This window comes from Doryrhamphus excisus, chromosome 20, assembly GCF_030265055.1.
Source record: "Doryrhamphus excisus isolate RoL2022-K1 chromosome 20, RoL_Dexc_1.0, whole genome shotgun sequence".
Lineage (NCBI taxonomy): Eukaryota > Metazoa > Chordata > Actinopteri > Syngnathiformes > Syngnathidae > Doryrhamphus > Doryrhamphus excisus.
The window spans coordinates 10,540,319-10,560,096 of NC_080485.1; the positions used below are offsets into that span (position 1 = coordinate 10,540,319).

General features: G+C 43.4%; 1 protein-coding gene across 5 annotated transcripts in view; it reads right to left on the bottom strand.

Moving 5' to 3' along the window:
* The window catches only part of ehbp1 (EH domain binding protein 1), a 124,130-nt gene that overhangs the window by 81,857 nt on the left and 22,495 nt on the right, over nt 1–19,778 (bottom strand). For 3 of the 5 annotated variants that reach the window (XM_058058178.1, XM_058058180.1, XM_058058175.1), the window contains exons 6-11: nt 12,654–12,835; nt 11,063–11,202; nt 9,048–9,182; nt 8,113–8,253; nt 6,836–7,100; nt 4,396–4,639 (exon numbers count right to left, since the gene is read on the bottom strand). In XM_058058178.1, coding sequence (XP_057914161.1) covers nt 4,396–4,639; nt 6,836–7,100; nt 8,113–8,253; nt 9,048–9,182; nt 11,063–11,202; nt 12,654–12,835 — 1,107 coding nt within the window. The remainder of the gene's footprint in view (nt 1–4,395; nt 4,640–6,835; nt 7,101–8,112; nt 8,254–9,047; nt 9,183–11,062; nt 11,203–12,653; nt 12,836–19,778) is intronic. The other 2 variants (XM_058058176.1, XM_058058179.1) reach the window with 2 other exon arrangements.

Genomic DNA, 19,778 nt, shown 5'->3' on the forward strand with positions numbered 1-19,778 from the left:
CCTCGGCCATCTCTGTGTGGAGTTTGCATGTTCTCCCCGTGCATGCGTGGGTTTTCTCCGGGTACTCCGATTTCCTCCCACATTCCAAAAACATGCTAGGTTCATTGGCGACTCCAAATTGTCCATAGGTATGAATGTGAGTGTGAATGGTTGTTTGTCTATATGTGCCCTGTGATTGGCTGGCGACCAGTCCAGGGTGTACCCCGTCTCTCGCCCGAAGACAGCTGGGATAGGCTCCAGCACGCCCCGCGACCCTCGTGAGGAAAAAGCGGTAGAAAATGAATGAATGAATGAGTTTGGGATGTCCTGATCCAATATTGATATCGGCTATTTATAGGTTAAGGCATGATACCGGGCCTGATATCAGACAAACCATGTGATGATCTTATTATCACATACTATTTAATCATGAGCTTATTATCACGTACTATTTAATCAAAAGACCATTTTGTTTCCACAAAATTTTCCGTTTATTACATGTATTATATCTAAAGACGGCAGCAAAACAAACGCTGTGTGTTCACGCTCGTGCGCTGTTCTCTGATTGGTTGTTTCACGGGCACGATACCAGAGCAGCACGCTCTGAGTGGACAGCTACGGGGGCTGATACTGGACATGGTTAAACTCTATATTTTATCAGTATCACTGCCCTGGGCTTTGACACAGTATCATTTCGGCCTTTTCCTGTATCATTCATGGGCGGTTTCTAGGGTACAGGGACAATTAATACTGTAGTATGTGATAATGAGCCGATATCGGCAAAAAAAAAAGCAGGCCATTGGACTTTGGGCACCCCATATAGTTGTGGTTTTATTCTTTTCAAGATTTTTTGATTTAAATATAGAGTTGAACATCTTTGCTCAAACTTCAGCGAGTAGATATAAGCTTGAAACTTTTCCTTATATGAAAATATGACACAAATTCATGAAGCGGAAACGGGATGAAAATCTTAAGATCAGAGCATCTAAGTGTAGAGTGCTTTGACTATGGAATAGAGATGGAACAGGAAGAAGAGATCACTGAATTACTGGGATGGAGAGCGGAGTGGGAGGTGGGGTTATTGGGGGGTGGGGGGTGGGTGGGGATCAGCTCCAAGGAGATGGACTGAATCGGACCAGACAGAGCTCACAAGCCGCCGAACAGGAGCTTCCACTGTTCATTTAAATTAATCCCATAGATACTGTATTTCCTTCCAGCTACGCCACAGATGAAACTTCTGGTCCTGACTGTGTTCTTGTATATGTACATTGTATATGTTATATGTACGCTTTGTTAGACCATACCCAAACTATACAAAACAAAACAAAACACTTCAATTTGACATCTCTCGCCGTACATATGCTGCGTTAGAAATGTCAATTTGATTTGCTTGTCTTCCCGGGCCGCCTCAGCTCCAAATAAAGATGAAAACTTGTGCACCACATGTTAAATACAAACGCAATTCCAATATTGTCCAATCATTCAATCAGTGCTCAGCAGGTGTGCTGAGCTTATTGCAAATCCGATCCATATGTGGAAGAAGTACGCACGGAGGAAGCGGGCGTATCCCATATGTCTTGAGGATGCGGCGATTTTTCACAAGCTGCCGTTGAAGAGGGAGCTTTTAATGCGATGACACGGTGGTTCAGTGTTTTAAGCTATGCCTCGGTTCGTCTTAGAAACGTATCTAAGCCAGTTTACGGATAGTTTGGGAAATCACATTGGATATTATTTGTATGTGTTTAAAATAAAGACAGAACCCAACTGTCTATTATCTATTGCCAATTGTCTATTAATGGCAAATAATTATAATATAATAATTATACATTACGTATATATAAAATATCATGTAATAATTATAATATTATATAATATAATATAATTGTGGGCGGCACGGCGGTCGAATGGTTAGCGCGCAGACCTCACAGCTAGGAGTCCAGGGTTCGATTCCACCCTAGGGCATCTCCCCGTGCATGCGTGGGTTTTCTCCGGGTACTCCGGTTTCCTCCCACATTCCAAAAACATGCTAGGTTAATTGGCAACTCCAAATTGTCCATAGGTATGAATGTGAGTGTGAATGGTTGTTTGTCTATATGTGCCCTGTGATTGGCTGGCGACCAGTCCAGGGTGTACCCCGCCTCTCGCCCGAAGACAGCTCCAGCACCCCCCGCGACCCTCGTGAGGAAAAAGCGGTAGAAAATGAATGAATGAATGAATAATATAATTGTAAAATATAAATATCATTATTATTATCATTATTCACGCCTGTTCTCTCTCTCACTCTGCGCCACTTGGTTGAAACCGAAACCAAACTGCTGCTATGGGGATGGCGTGGCGGAATAGATTTGAATATTACGGCACAATGCCAAGACGTGACAGTAAACCCTATAATATGCCTCGCATAGTTATTAAATGAAAGCATTACAGTGTACAGTATTCTATAAAAGTGTACTTGTCACTTTCCATTTAAGTTACCATAACTATAATAAATTACAGTTGTCCCTCGTTTATCACGGTTAACTGACTTCAGACTCGACCACGATAAGTGAATTTCCGCTAAGTATGATTCAATATTAATAAATGGCATGTTTTTGGAGTTGGAGCATAGAAAACCTGATTTTAAACTCATTTAAATAACATTTTACCAGCATTAGAGACCTCTAGAAATAAAATAACACCCCTAGAGTCATGTTACACTGCTATTATTCATTATTTACAACACATTGCTCAACTGTAATGTGTCGGCTAGGATATCACAGCAGGGAAAGGCATTAAACATAGCATCGTGCCGAACTAACTCAAGTTTAGAATAAACAAACTCGCTTTCGCAGAACAGCAAGTAGACACTTTACTACACCAAAGGTGTGCATCTCAAAATTCAAACTTCTGGAAGTATGGTCAACAAAAATGTAACTAAGACTACAATGTGTTCATATGTTTGTAACTTGGATGTTCTACTTTTTGCACGGTCTCGGTTGAAAGCAAGTGTTTTTCATTCAGTCGTCTCCATATGTAAAAGCTGAGAGTGATACAAGACTTACTAATCTCCTTTGCTTGGATATGATTTCATTCACGCAAACACACATACGTACATCTCAGCCTTCGGGGCAAGCTGTAAATGCATCACCCTGGCTTTCAATGAAACCATTTTTATTCACATGGTGAGATTAGACCCGGTCGCCTCACAGTGTGCGTTTATCTCGGCCCGACACACCAGATTGCTACAAGAACAGTTGGTGGAAACAAATAGAAATGAGGCATGCACACCTCAAAAGCTATTGTGTGAGATAGGTAGAGGTTAGCCGGGTTTTGGGGGAAGGTGACAACTGTCCCCCCCCTATAACACATTTGCTCATCTGAGCCGTGGGGCTGAGCAGCGACTTTTAAGAGCAGACGTACAGGTGCATTCAAGAGTACATCGACACTCCGTACACGTTCGCAGTGCGATGTGTTGCCTTCGTCTCAGCCTCTCATAGCGAGAATGTCTTCTCTTAATCCCTTCTGACTTCATACATTCAAAAAGGTCATCTCTCTGCCAACACATGGCTGCAGCGTGCACGCGTTTGTGCGTATATAGTGCTCGGCGAGAATAGGAAATAGAAACCTATTCACACTGCGCGTATACGTCCACAAACCACAATATATCTCTCTTTTCACTATTCTCAGAGCATCCTCACTTCTCTCCTTTAATGCACCCATCACCTCCACCACCCTCCCTCCAGAGGCAGGGACATCTCTTGGCCAAGTGTGGCCCCACCACAGACCACTGGTTCTGGGTAATTAAAGTGGTTCAGGCCCCCCTCACCCACGGTCACAGGCAAGTGCGGCTGGGTGATAAAGGAACCGTGCCATAATTACATGGACAGCCACTAAAACAGTCAGCTAGCCAGGTGCATGGCGGTTGTGGTGATGGTGGTGAAGGGGGGGGGGCTGTGTGTGCTTGTGTGGGTCTAAGTAACTGTACAAAGTGCGATCGCATGTGTGGGTGAGCGCGCGCAGGGGGTCAACACCCCCTTGTGATCGCTCTGCTGTAGTTAAGCTCTCTGTGTTTAAGCCCCACATAGGCCCATTCAACCCCTACACACACACACACACATATGCAGCGTTAACACCCCCACGGCACCCCAGCCAATCATTCCCCACCAGTGGTCTGACTCCTGCCGTGAGTGTGTGTGACCATCAGCCATTTAATTAGAGCCAGCCGCGATTTGCCTAATTTAAATAAACAAATAAATAAACATCACAATTGGAAAAGTCCTCAATAAACAAACACTCAAATGAGGCGCTGGGAAGTTTCAAGACAATAAAAAACATGGCTGCAAGTAGGTAGACAAAAAATATTATTGTTTAGTCGCACATAATGAGGATAAACAGTGTGGAACGTAGTTGAAAACTATATCACTGTTCAATGTTTACCTTTGGGGAAGAGGAGACCAGATCTCTCCCAATGACTGCCGCCAGTGGGCCAGGCCCCAGCGGCTGGGCTTTCTCCCCAACTAGGCCAAAACCCGGTCTGGGAGCTGGTACACTGGGGCTGAGGCCAGGGCCCGTGCTAGGAGGCGCAGGAGCCTTCCTCTTCTGGCCGGTGACCGCATCGAGAGTGGGGCCACCAGTGGGGCTCCGTGATGGGCTGGACTTTGGCTCGTAGAATGGGTTGGACCTGGTTGAAAAGTAGAGATGTCAATACAAGGCCAAAAAATAATAATAAATAAAAAAAAATTACATTTATGGTGAGTTGCATAGCCACATTGTCAAATACTTATGTCAAATATGTTTCCCCTATCATATAAAAGTAGTATCCCACTCCTCCAAGGCCACTCCTGTCCCACCAAGAAGGTCAAGTACATTTATTTTTTTTAAAAGGCAATGCCAGGGTATCTTTCATATATGAAAGATTCATTAAACAAACTATTCTTATTTATTTTCTTACTTACAAACAGGCATGTCCTTTCTGGCTCGACATGCGCAGAGGAGCTTAAATGCATTGCATTCATTTAAAGGACACATCTTGATTTAGGGGCGGCACGGCGGTCGAGTGGTTAGCACGCAGACCTCACAGCTAGGAGACCAGGGTTCAATTCCACCCTCGGCCATCTCTGTGTGGAGTTTGCATGTTCTCCCCGTGCATGTGTGGGTTTTCTCCGGGTACTCCGGTTTCCTCCCACATTCCAAAAACATGCTAGGTTAATTGGCCACTCCAAATTGTCCATAGGTATGAATGTGAGTCTGAATGGTTGTTTGTCTATATGTGCCCTGTGATTGGCTGGCGACCAGTCCAGGGTGTACCCCGCCTCTCACCCAAAGACAGCTGGGATAGGCTCCAGCACCCCCCGCGACCCTCGTGAGGAAAAAGCGGTAGAAAATTAATGAATGAATGAATCTTTATTTAGACTATTTCCATTTTTTCTGGCACTTTCTATTAGCTAATTTATTAAATGTATCTGTGGAGCATGGAGTATATTTATGTACAAAAATGCTAATTTTGAGAGTCATCTGCCATCATACTTCCTAACCCATGGTTAGCTCTAATGTTGGGTCGAAGCTAATGGAAACTTTTGCATTTGTTGGCGACACAATGAACAACACAGAGACGTGCTGAGGTAATAGAAGATTCCGGTGAACTAAGGTCAAGTCGGCATGACCTCATATCCTCGCTGCTCAAGGTGCACTAGTGACAGCCATTGACAGACACACACATGCCAGTGTGTTATCAATATAGAGGCATGCCTGTGGCAGTGAAAGCGGAGGCAAAAGCTCTGAGATATTCACTCAGCATGAGACAAGCAGTTCTAAATAAACACGAGAAATGGATGGAGTAAAGAGTGTCAGAACCGGTCAGAGACATGACAGGAGGAGGCCGAGGGGAAAGAAAAAAAGAGGGCAAAGTAAAGAAAAGAAGGCAAGCCTAAAAAGAGAGGCTTCAACAGACTTGCAGACCCTAAAAGAGGCCTGCAAGGGCTCCAGTCAAAACACCCCACTGCCCTCTTGAACTTTCCATTCTGCAGAGAGCGACCTCGGATTTACAGGGCCAGTCGCACCAGTCAATAACATGTCTGTCTTAAAAAAAAAAAAAAAAAAAAACTCAACCACAATGAGATACATGTAGACTTTAGTTACGGTCATTCTCCTGTGAAGGCCGCTGAAAACCAGACAACAATTCAGATAGTCAGAGTAGACACGGATATGTGGTGTTCTTAAACAGTTTTTGTACACTCTTGGCAAACATGTACGTTAATAAACACTCTATAAGATAAGCAGAACCCATTTATGTCTGACTGGCATCAACATAAGAGGTTGTCGACATAACCAAAATCAAAACTAAGCACGGTTTGTACATTTGCTTGCAACTTCGGCTAAAGACATAAGGAGAATGGGTGAAGATAAACAATTTTCCATCCTTCTTCTTCTTCTATTTTCATATTCTATAATATTATCTGAAGAAGCTGCTGTGGTATTTTTTTTTTTTTTTTTTACAATAAAGCTTCCGACAATCTAAAAGAAATGAAATGGATCAAAATGGTGGACCAGGACTTGAGTTGGTCAACATAAATGAGGCCAACTTAAATGGTTTTCATTGTATCAGATACATGTATTTCAACAGTGTCTTTTCGTTATTTATGAGGTAAACATATTTAACAAACTAATTGGAATTAATGTACACATTCTACTTAAGACTTTCTGAAGCCGCACAGACCCTGGGAGGACATGACCAAGGATGTGAAAGAAGGTGGGAGGAGGAGAAAGAGTAAAAAGGAAGAATGCCGTGAAACAACAGAGGATTGTTCCTGTTGAAAGAGCTACCCACTATATCAACACTACCCCACCCAGCATGCAAAATAATAAAATTAAATCTTACTCATCGAGTTCGTCCTCTTCATTTTGAGCGACGTCGGCGTACAAGTACTTGCTCATGTCAACAGGTCGCACGCCTTTCCTCGGCCGGGGCTTTGGGGGCTCCGGTTCTGGCTGAGGCTCTGTGTCCTGGTCCAGCTCATCGAAGGGATTCCTCGTAGTCAAGTGTGATTCTTCGGGTTCGCTGAATGGATTTGAGGAGTCGTGATCATAGAAGGAATTGTCGACCCGTTGACTTGACGGCGGCAGCGGAGGCTCGAGAGGGTCTGCTGGACGAGTTAGACAGTGTTACACAGGAGATTAAAATTGGAAATGATATCAGAATACAATCATGCTACTGCATTGAGCATTAGTATAATTCATAGTTTTAAACTGAGCTACTCAATTTGGACCTGTTGCAAAAAAAAAACTTAGTTGTCAAATGCCAAACAAAAAGAACCCAACACCATAGTGATTCACTGTCAATGCATTTTTTAATTGAGAGACTGCTAAATTAACCGCCATGGGGCCAAACAAAGTTCAGAATGCCAGCAATTTGATAAAATGGGTGAGAATGGGTGAGACTATTGAATTCAAGAAATCATTGCACAGTACAAAAATGGTGTCCTTGTATAAAAATGTTTTAAATGTACAAGTTTGTTGTAATATATAAATTATACATTTCGTTCATCCATTATTTTTACATTGTTTCCTGCACAAGCAACTTGATTAGAAAATTGGATTTAGATGATTTCCAATGGGGGTGGCACGGTAGTCCAGTGGTTAGCGCACAGACCTCACAGCTAGGAGACCAGGGTTCGATTCCACCCTCGGCCATCTCTGTGTGGAGTTTGCATGTTCTCCCCGTGCATGCGTGGGTTTACTCCGGGTACTCCGGTTTCCTCCCACATTCCAAAAACATGCTAGGTTAATTGGCGACTCCAAATTGTCCATAGGTATGAATGTGAGTGTGAATGGTTGTTTGTCTATATGTGCCCTGTGATTGCCTGGCGACCAGTCCAGGGCGTACCCCGCCTCTCGCCCGAAGACAGCTGGGATAGGCTCCAGCACCCCCGCGACCATCGTGAGGAAAAAGCGGTAGAAAATGAATGAATGAACTGAGATGCCACTGTACTTGCTCCATTAGACACATGGTGTTATAAACATGTTTTCATTGGTTGTCTACCCACAGAATCTCAACCACCATATAGCCAGGGACTATATATATGCATGAAAAACAACCTGCACTTTGTACTGTACTGTGTGCATCGTGATCGTGAACGTGACAATCAGATCAAATACCTTCCTCGTCCGGCTCGCCAAATGGGTTGAGGTGGTTGGGGTCGGCGAGGTTATCTTCAGGCTCGTCAAAAGGGTTGCTGCTCATGGCTGGATGTGTTTCCTGATCCTCGTCTTCCAAGAAGTTCAGCTTGTTGATCAGCTCTTTGGAGGTCAGAATAAAGGCATGTCAATGAGTAAGGATAGGTATGGGTTCAAAAATAAAGTCAAATATACAAAACAAGGCTGCACTTAGAAGTGAACCACTAGTGATTGCCGGCTTAAGTCACTCAAGCCTTTGACTACAGTGGTCTTCTGGGAAACTTTGAACAAAGTGGGAGACGTCACTGTGGAGACAATACATGCAAGATTTGCTAGGCTGGAGAGGCTTGACCACTTCATCTTCGTCGCTCTTGCTGCAGCAGGTTAAAAGAAGAGCAAAGCAGATGGCAGGATGGTCTTGAAAGTGGCGTCTATTTGCAGTGTCGCCAAGTGAAGTGGAGCCAGTTGATAAGAGGGGCAGCCATTTTGTTCCGGCAACATTCATATGCCTTTTTAGGCCATGACGACAAGTGGGTGGGCTGTCACCTCTGCGCATTTTCAAGATCCAAGTTGAGGAATATAGAGGTTCAAGTGAAAGTCCACGGTTTAGTGGATTTGGTTCACTGCTAACTGCAGTTAAAACAGCAGCAACAACAACAACAACAACAACAGGTCACAACCACTGAAAAAAAAACAACAAAAAAAATTGGCAATGCAAAATGATAAAACACCATCTCGTGGAACAAAATCAACTGAAGCCACACGAGCACAACACCAACGTCAAAGATGCTCGGGGGAAGAGACAGAAACAAAAGAGACTGCGAGAGGGATAAAGGAATAAGAACTAAAACACGAGGGAGGGTTCAACAAGGTGATGACTCGGGAAGACGGTGTGAGAGACGTGGACGAATAAAGACCTTGGGAGGAAGGGGCAGGCTTAGCGGCTGCTTTGCGTGCTCCCCTCAGGACACCACGACCTCCATCATCACCATCATCATCATCATCATCATCGCCATGTAAGCAGCTGAGGGCATTCAGCTGGTTTACTATCTCTGCAAACGACAGAGCCGTACAGGAAGGAAGGAAGGGAGGAAGAACAACAGTGAACATTGTAACGTGAGGCGATAGAGAAAAGACAGAAGGTGCATTCATCACAACAAGGAAACACAAAAGTAAACTCCCGCATCATGCTCCAAAATCATGTATTCCAACTCCTCCAGTAGTCAAGAATGACACTTTCACCCAGTACTACAAATACAAAACACAGTAGCTGGGGTGCAGAACCCGTGCTTGTATCAGGCTCAACAGCAAGCTAGCATCCATGGGAGGAGTTAGAACAGTTGGACTTTTGCCAGCTTGGTCAGGACGCACGCTAGCGCTGAATTGTCGCTGTAGGCGCTCAATGCAAATACTGCACATACAAATGAGACCGGGAGAAGAGAGGACAGAAAGCATGAAGCTTAACATGAACAGAAGGCGGGAGGAAAAGGTAGGATTAGGCTAAACAGGACGGAGAAAGGGAGGGGTGGAGTCAGTACGTTAGCAGCCAATATGTATTGTATGTACACAAGGATGCATCAGAAAGGAGGACGATGTAAAACCTGAAGTTGGCAATGGGGGAAAAATATAAATGGATATCTTTATTATCACCAGAAAAAAACAACAAAAATATTGGTAATTCCATTTGAGGAGTTGAACACAAGTGTTGAAGGTGTCATCCAAGTAGTCATCACAAACATATATTTTTTTTGCCTTTACAGGATTACACTCTCTGATTTCCTATATACAAGGTTGGGGCACGGTCCAAGGACTGACTGTACAGTACGTTTTGAGACCCAAATAGTGAAAAGGCCCATAAAAATGCCTATTTTTGACACCCCAATAAAGCCCGGATTACGTTCCTGTGTCACCCCTGCCAATTCAAAGCCTCCTATGGAGCTTGAAATTCATATTTCTCCATATTTGGATCAACATTTGCATTAAACGTGACTGTAACCGTATTTTCCGGACTATACTAAAAGTCTTTTATTTTCTAAAAAAAAAATAAAAAAAATAATTAATCACATTTAATCACAGATAGAAATGAGTTTATCTATAACAGGTAGGGGAAATCGCTTTGTGGTAAACGATTTGATGTGCAATTACAACAATAATTACATCAAAATTATAATAATAATAAAATAAAGAAACTTAAACTAGCAGCACGGTGGTCGAGTGGTTAGCGTGCAGACCTCACAGCTAGAAGACCAGGGTTCAATTCCATCCTCGGCCATCTCTGTGTGGAGTTTGCATGTTCTCCCCGTGCATGCGTGGGTTTTCTCCGGGTACTCCGGTTTCCTCCCACATTCCAAAAACATGCTAGGTTAATTAGCGACTCCAAATTGTCCATAGGTATGAATGTGAGTGTGAATGGTTGTTTGTCTATATGTGCCCTGTGATTGGCTGGCCACCAGTCCAGGGTGTACCCCGCCTCTCGCCCGAAGACAGCTGGGATAGGCTCCAGCACCCCCACGACCCTCGTGAGGAAAAGCGGTAGAAAATGAATGAATGAATGAATGAATGAACTTAAACTATATTAGGAAAGCAGGAAGTGAACAAATGTAACAGTTACTAATTGTAAAAGTACCAGATGGAGGGGTAGGATTTAATAAGCTTTGCTTCTTCCTACTCCTTTTGGACATGTGGAACTGTGAACTGATTATGTGATGCATTCAATTGTAATCTGATGCATGTTCAAATGAAATAAAACCATTACCAAATTTTATGTAATTTGTAGAATGGCAAATATGCAGGAATCCTCATGAATGCATCATCAATGCGATTGTGATAATGCTTAGCAACCTGACAGTAAGAAGCCCAAAAGACCAACTAAACATGAAGTGGTCTTCATGTGAATTTTGGCGAGCTCTGCCATCTGTTTGCCAGTTTTCACCTGTGATCTTTGCGGCCTTTTCCTCCTGGTTCACCCTGTTCTCCTCATCCTCCTCGTTTTCCTCCTCAAAGTCATCCAGGTTGCCGATGTCGGCCTGCTTCATGCTCATCAGGCTGGCCAGGCTCTGCATGTCCTCGTCCCTGGTACATCACACCATTGGTTTAGCAGCAGCACTCATGCATATGATACACTTTTAATAGGTGCCTGCTATACATAACCTTGAGAGATTAACGCCGTATCGAGATTTCAGAAATGAAAGATTATACGTGAATGTATGAATGAATAGACGGGAATGGCATTGCGTTGAATTTTGATGCGGAGGAAGACGCGGGATCACAGATAGCTCGATTACACGTAAGGATTAATGTAACGCTGCCTTTCGCGTCCTCCTCAGACCTGACTGAGGCAAGGCTTCAACTTGACTGCTTACATTTTTAAAACCTTTTGTCTCTTCTCAGCCTTTATCTCTCCTCTCACCCCCACCGCCGCCGCCACTTCTTCCCACTTTGGCTTCTACATTATTTCATGCAGTCCTTCCGAACCGCCATCCCATCATAATCTGGCTCTTCTGGTCTCTGTTCTTTGTGTTTGGTGTTTCCCGGGGCCTGGAGGTTCATTTGAAGCGGCGTGATGGAGTTTGTTTGTGTGTGGTCGACATCATTCCCCGAAGGGTTAACAAGGGTTACGCGCCATCGACCCGACGTCCACGCCACAACAAAGGCCCCCGCCACACTACTCTTGTGTGAGAGTGTGTGTATATATGTGGGTGCCTTTAAATGAAAGTTGCTGTTATGGAATTAGAATACGTAAACGGCAAATACTAGCAGAGGAAGCGTGCCTCTGAAAATTAAACCGTTTTAAGATCATGAGTTATTCTATTTCAAAAGATCCAGGCAGCAGAGCGATACTTCAACACCGTACAGGAGAGAAATCCTGTTCAGTTCTGGTGCTGGTCCACATTTAAAAAAAATAAAATAAAAATCAGTATTGTTAGCATCAAATTATTACTCTAATATTTAAGTCAGTTCTTTTTACATCGACATCCAGTCAATGTGGCCCAATTAATCAAGCACCCGGTTCACCTAAAAAGTGCCCACTTAAGTTTTTGGCGACATAAGATTTCAGACCCAAAATGGTGCCGTTTATGCTGTATCGTTGTGTGTTGCAATATCGCCAATTTTACCATTACTGCGAATCAGCGTAAAACACAACAGCAATGTAACTAGTCTAGTTACACAGCATTAAAATGTGGACACAGTCACTTCCTGTTCAGGGCAAGTAAGCTTGAACGAAAAAGGATGTTCAAAACGTTATAACCTCCCACATTGCAACTGTTATTGTTGTTATTGTTCTGTTAACATTATAAGATTTATACATGTATGCAAGCTTTATTGTTACAGCATTCATGTTTCAGCATTAATTCAAATATCTTACAAAAAGTAGTCGAGGGGGGTTTGAAGTAGTCAAGATTTTGCTTCTGGTTGTGTCAACAACTGCTTATGTCAACATCAGTCGGTCAGTGGAAGTCGCTTTGACATAAGCAGGTTCCACTGTAAATTCTATCTATGGCAAACAATGACAGAATCCTTACGTGGCCTTTCCCTCCCGCAGAAAGATGCAGGAGAGGGAGAACTGCAGCGTGGCCGACACCACCTTCTTGGACAGTGGCTTGAACTTGAGTTTGACGTCTGTCTGCGTGGGCATGGGGCTGGCGTATTGCTTCATGTTGATGCTGCTGGTGGCCAAGGCTTTCCTCCGACCCGAGGGAGACTCCTGCAGAGGAAATAGGAAGGCCAAGACGTAAGTCCAAGTGAGTATATATATTATAATGAAATGAAAGACAAAAAACATACAAAAACATATTTCCCATTTAGAATAATCTGCCCACCCTCGGCCATCTCTGTGTGGAGTTTGCATGTTCTCCCCGTGCATGTGTGGGTTTTCGCCGGGTACTCCCACACTCCCAAAACCTGCTAGGTTAATTGGTGACTCCAAATTGTCCATAGGTATGAATGTGAGTGTGAATGGTTGTTTGTCTATATGTGCCCTGTGATTGGCTGGCGACCAGTCCAGGGTGTACCCCGCCTCTCGCCCGAAGACAGCTGGGATAGGCTCCAGCACCCCCACGACCCTCGTGAGGAAAAGCGGTAGAAAATGAATGAATGAAGGAATGAACTTAAACTATATAAGGAAAGCAGGAAGTGAACAAATGTAACAGTTACTGATTGTAAAAGTACCAGATGGAGGGGTAGGATTTAATAAGCTTTGCTTCTTCCTGAGGAAAAAGTGGTAGAAAATGAATGAATCTTTATTTAGACTATTTCCATTGTTTTCTGGCACTTTCTATTAGCTAATTTATTAAATGTATCTGTGGAGCCAAATTTTCTTTAGTACGAGTATGTTTACATAATTGGCGACTCCAAATTGTCCATAATGTGAGTGTGAATGGTTGTTTGTCTATGTGTGCCCTGTGATTGGCTGGCGACCAGTCCAGGGTGTACCCTGCGTCTCGCCCAAAGACAGCTGGGATAGGCTCCAGCACCCCCGTGACCCTCATGAGGAAAAAGCAGTAGAAAAAGAATGAATGAATGCATAATAATCTGTCTGTGTCCAAAGCTTTTCACTGGTAATTTTTCCATCCCCTTTTATAGCCCGGCTATCTAAAAGCATGCATGCACAGTCGTCTGTAAAAAGCTACTGCTAACACGTCTGCGCTGTGAATCGAGCCCCGAGGACGACCTCTTTCACGCGCACAAAGCCAAACAAAAGTACATCTGCGAGGTGGCTTCAGCACAACATGAATTGGAGAGCACATATACATATACAAGGACGCCGGCGTGTGGGCTAGATAAGGCGATAGCATCCCCTTAACGTTTTCCCCCTGATGTCTTCACGCGCAAATCTCAGGAGGATCTCACTGTGTGAAGAAAACTCAATCTGGGGCCTTATCGCGGAGGTCCACGGGGGATTTGTTCATATGCACGCAAACACACACACACGCATACACACACACAGAGATTCAGCTGTAAATATGCTGGTGAAAAACAGAAAAAGGATAGAAAAATTGTGTTGTGTGACAATAAACCAACATGTATGTTAGCAAGATGGCGGACAAACAATGAGGCAGATTGTTAGTCAACTTGCCAAAAGGGGTTTTTAGCATGATCCAAGGAAGAAAGCATTACATCTTGGGGCAGATCTGTTTAACATAGTAAAGAGCCGCATTCTTCTTCTTCTTCTTTTTTTTTTCCTTCCATTGAATTTGGCAGGGATCGACGCTCTCAGACTTCCCGCTCACTCAAAAGGATTATGTAAAAACTGGCCGCTCTCGAGTAAAGGGAAAGGGGAAAAAGCTGTCCCGGAACCTCTAGTCATTCAAAACCACACTTTTGGGGACAAAAAGGAAGGTCGTCTGAAGCCGACGCCCCCCCCCCACCACCACCACTACCACAGTGAGTGATCATGTGAAGAAAGCTTTCAGGTATAACGACATTTTGGACACACTGGAGCGTTTTGGCGGGCCTTTCTTCTCGCCAAGTGCTGTGTACTTTTCTAAACGTAGAGTACATACTTAGGTCTGTCTTATTCCAAGCCAAGGGTGGCTGTGTAAGGTGTCCAAACTTTTTCCACCAAGGGCCGCATATACAAAAGTTCAATAACGTGGGGTCTGTGCTTTGATGCATGATGCGCATTGAAGATGTTAAAAAGCAAGTGTAGCTTCATACAATACAGAGTATGCCAATGCCCAGGTTCCCAAAGTGGGGTACCCCAATTGTCATTGTGGGTATGTGAATAAAAATGAAAAACAATTAGCTCCTCGCACTTACAATTACGAGTGCACCTGAATGCATCACAGCGCAGAGCGCAGAAGACACTTCATTTGGTTCCAGACCCGAGCGCTATGTGAATTTCCACAAAGTAGAATTAATAGAAAAAGCATAACCTGTTTGACTTTAATGTTTTTTAATATTATTAGAGCCCTGTACATATGAAATAGCACCCCTATAGCCACCTTTACACCCCTATTATTCTATATTTACTATATTTACAGTACAGCTGCAAAAGTTAATCAATTAATCGATGATTAATCAATTAATCGACAACTATCTTGGTAATTAATTCATCGTTTCATTTAAAACTGTACTGCAAATGTCCTGATTTCACCATTGACTTCAAGCATTGTGAAGGTAATGTAATATAACATCATGTCTTTCAAATGTTTTTGTCTAATAATAGGGCAGATTTATCCATTTTTTTCATTTATTATGGTCACATTCTGCAAGTAGGTGCATTTTATGACAACTGTGGTTTATGGCGCTTGAACAACTGGTCATGTGACATCCATGGCATGCCAATGAAACACTTTTTCGCACCATTTTAGAAGAAGCAATGTTAGCGAGCCGGACTAAAAGTACAACACGGGAAAGATGGACATGAGCAGTGCAAAGTGTCACATGTAACATTCCGACAATCAATTCCAAGCACTTCTCCAATACATACGCCATGAGTAACCGAGATTAAAAATAACTATTTCACTTTCACCCTCCATCTTGTATCCATACATCTTCCTCCTATCTTCCCATCATGCCTCCCATTTCCCACCTGCAAGTCCAAATAATTACATGAAAAAAAGAGAGGAAAAAAAAAAAGGCGAGGCCACTTGACATTTTCCCGCTGACATTTGAGCCTCGTCACTGAAGCGGGGTAAACGCAACGACGTATCAGCGCGCCGCTGTCGAGCTGGTCCACAGAAGAGCCCATCAGGAGGAGGAAAAAAAAAAACCTTATCTCTCTGCAGATTACACTCAGGCTATTATACTAAGCTAATAGCGTGCGTAGATACTTTATGAATGAATTTGCTAAATGCGGCAAACACTTAAGAAGAAGGGGATTTGCTAAAGATGAGCATGGCAAAGAATGGGGTGCGGGGGGGGGGGGGGGGTAATGGGAAATACTCAAGGATATGCAAATACGCCAGGAAAGTGAATGACATAAACATTTCAACACATTGAAACAATGGGAATCTGCTCCATCTCCCTGGATGTTCCTGTCAATCAAACGATGGGTGCATATGTCTGTTTGAGAGGAGGTGCAGGGTGAGGTAGGGTGAGGTGGGGGGGGGGCATCCCTGGGATTAGCGCGACGAGGAGGTTGTGATAATGTAAGATGAAAGGGACGGACAATACACAAGTTTAATTTATTACAGAGGATAAGACTATCAATATGCAATATGCTCTCCCTTTTCTGAGCCCAGAGAATAACTAATAATAAATACCTGTGTGTCGGTGTGTGTGTGTGTGTGTGTCTCAAAAAACATTATTTTAAAGACTAAGACGCTTGTGATGGAGAGAATGGTGATGGCTGTATGCTGCCCCCTGGCTGCAGCTACTTGCAAATGCAGACTTTTGCTAAGGAACACTGCAAACACATACAAATGTATTATGACAACAAATAAAAATATGCCTTCAAACCGGAAAACTGTCATTTTATTCTCTCTTAATTAATGACTCACTTGTGTGTGTGTGTGTGTGTTTTGTGTGGCATGAACAGGGTACCAATCCTGCCCCTCTCACTCGGTGCCAGCTGGCCTCGGATCGATTCACAGATGCTCCCCTGGTGGGGGGGCAGGGGTCAGGGCAGCAGGGGTGCCCAGGGGTCCCGCTGAAACCCTCTGCCCCAAAATGCCAATGGGACGGGCCGGGGTGGTGACGGGGGGGCAAAGGAGGGCTGGTGGGGGTGGGGGGTGGTTTCCTTTGAGACTAAGAGATGGATTAATTAGACTGAGTGCTAACAGAAGCTGGCTGCTTTGTGATGACACACACACACACACACACACACACACACACAGGAGTTGGACCGTGATGAAGGAAAAAGCGGCACACACCAATCAACTAATGGCTTTTTAACGCAGGTCAAAAGTCAATTGGGTTCTAATATTAACAAACATGATCGATGTTTCCTATTGATCTGCTGTACCTCCACCTTTGCTAACAATTTAGCATCATCATAACGCCAAACTCGCCATCTCATTGGCCGTCTCATTGGCGACAACTGCAAAGGGAGCGCAATCAATTAGTGCGAATGTTTGTTGTGCTCGGGGCAAAGAGTCACACCTACGGGTCGGCGGATCGCTGAGGAAGATGCAGACACGATACAAACGCAGAAGTGACGAATCACAACGGGCTGATGATTATCGGACTTAAGCCTGCTGCCACGGAAACAAAAACAATCCTGAGCTGGGTGGCGACTGGGAAAGGACAAAACGAGGTCACTACATTTCAGACTGGAGACACTCTAAAAGTCATCTTGTGTGCTTTTCCAAAAGACGGTTCAAAGTGATAAATGTTTTTTGTCACATGACTCGTGTGGTCAAAACACTTTGGAGACATGTTTGCATACATGTAATTAGACCTGATGACTGTGATCAGTGATAGTAATCAATTTCAGGTCTGTTATGGTGATCAGCTGGTAGCATATTCACCCAAACATGGCCAAATGACAACTGCCAATCAGAGTCCACCTTTTCTTGCGTCACTTCCGTTTGTAAATTGCTGAAAAATAAACACAATGGCCAAACGTAGAACTAAATGCGGAGCTTATGTTGCCACTACTTGGGCCTCGTTTGTATGTGGATAAACATATCTGATATGTATCCAATCTACGTCATCCAAAGGTGTGGTTTACCATACAAGAAGTATTGGAAAAATTGCGAGTAGTCCCAAAGTCCCATTGTGACCGTTGATCAACGTTTTGCTCAATGCCAGCCATGTTTCTCAATCAATCTTGTTCAGATTTTACACACAAGTGCTTGTCAGTCTCCGGAAGGCGTATACCAAATTTCACGATGATTGGGTTAAACACTCTAAAGTAGCAGCAGGTGTTTTGTGGAGCACATGGAACTGTGTGAGAAATTATATGTGGTATAAAATAATGAAGGCTACGCAGTCGGGGGTGTAGTATGTTTTGACAAACTTCCTCCTACTTTGTAGGCAGTGGTTCAGGAGTAGACGAGTTACACCATTGGGTGTCCTAATTTTTTCACATCACCGTAAATATCATACATGCATACCACAAGGAAAATAAAAGGCCATGCAATCACAGTTATATCACAGCAATATACAAAACATAAAAAATAGTCATGATGTGCTATATATATATATATATATATCACTATATGGACAGTTACTATGGTACCTATTATGTCATTGTATGGTCATATCACCTCGTACTTCGGTACGAGGTACATGATTAAAAAAAACAAAAAAACAAAAACTTAAACTGTATTATGGAAAGCAGGAAGTGAACAAATGTAACAGTTACTGATTGTAAAAGTACCAGATGGAGGGGTATTATTTAATAAGCTTTGCTTCTTCCTACTCCTTTTGGACATGTGAAACTGTGAACTGATTATGTGATGCATTCAATTGTAATCTAATGCATGTTCAAATGAAATAAAACCATTACTAAAATTATCTTACACTAAACCTAACCTATACAACTGTGGTAACAAAACATTTTGGAAAAAAGGGTCCAACAGTGGCATGTACAATGTATCTTTAACAGTGCCAGCGCCAACTTTTGGCATTTTCCGATGATCTGTACTTCCTCTTTTTCGACCTTTGTGGTATAAAAGCACTGTCAGACTTGAAAGGAGCTTGAAATGTCCGCAGAGGCTGAGCGACGTACTACATGTCTATAATTTGCATTCAAGCCATAAATAGAAAAATAACAAACTCCATTTGGCCTATGGAATGTCCCTGAGGGAGCACCGATTAGCTCGGCACCTCAACATCCAGAATCAGCTGCCTCTGGCTGAATTCAGCAGTCAGCAGATTGAAGAAGAGTGTGTGTGTGTGTTTTTTGGTGTTGAGTTGTAGGGAGGTGGGGGGGGGGGGCACTGTGCCATTCCACTCCCCTCAAGGTCACAGTTATTCGAAATAGAGACATCCGACGTTCTCTCTTTGAATGCACGCACAATGGAGTGATTCCTCTGCATCAATTTGGCCTCCCCTGATAACTAAGCGGCAGCTTTACATACCACCTATGAATACTCCACTGCAGCCTCTATATATGGACACACATATTAGGACCAATTTATATCTGCCACCATTATATGCCTAAGCAGTGTGTGTGTGTGTGTGTGTGTGTATTAAAGGCAACAATGGCCCTAAATGGCTTGCAATACTATCACAGCAGTTATGTGATTACAATAACAATGGTCTTAATAATGGAAAGATCTGTGCAAAAAATTGCTTTCATGTTTCACTGGGACACACACACGTAGTCCCCCACCCTTTAAAAAGGACAGCAGACTAGAGTAGAGTAGCGCTCATCACAATACTTATTACTAATGGACGACTGACCAAAAACAAACAATCTTCCGCCCGTGCTCGTGCATCACACAAAAGTAGAGGGAAAAAAAAAACAACAAACAGTGGAGAAAAAGGTGAGAGAATCGCACACGGGAGGAGCGATTAGTCTCCACAAGAGCAGGATTAGGCTCCTTTTAAAACGGCAGATTACAGCAGAGTGCGCTGTGCTTTTTGGATGAACGTCCAAACGCGCGAGTGACACTGAGCTGCCGACACAGCCTTGTTTCTCTAAACGCTGAGCTACATGACACCGGATTGTTTGATGTGGTGCCTACTAACCAGAATCAGCATCATAACAACACTTGGCACTGCTTGGACAGAATGCAGGTAATGTGTTCAACTGT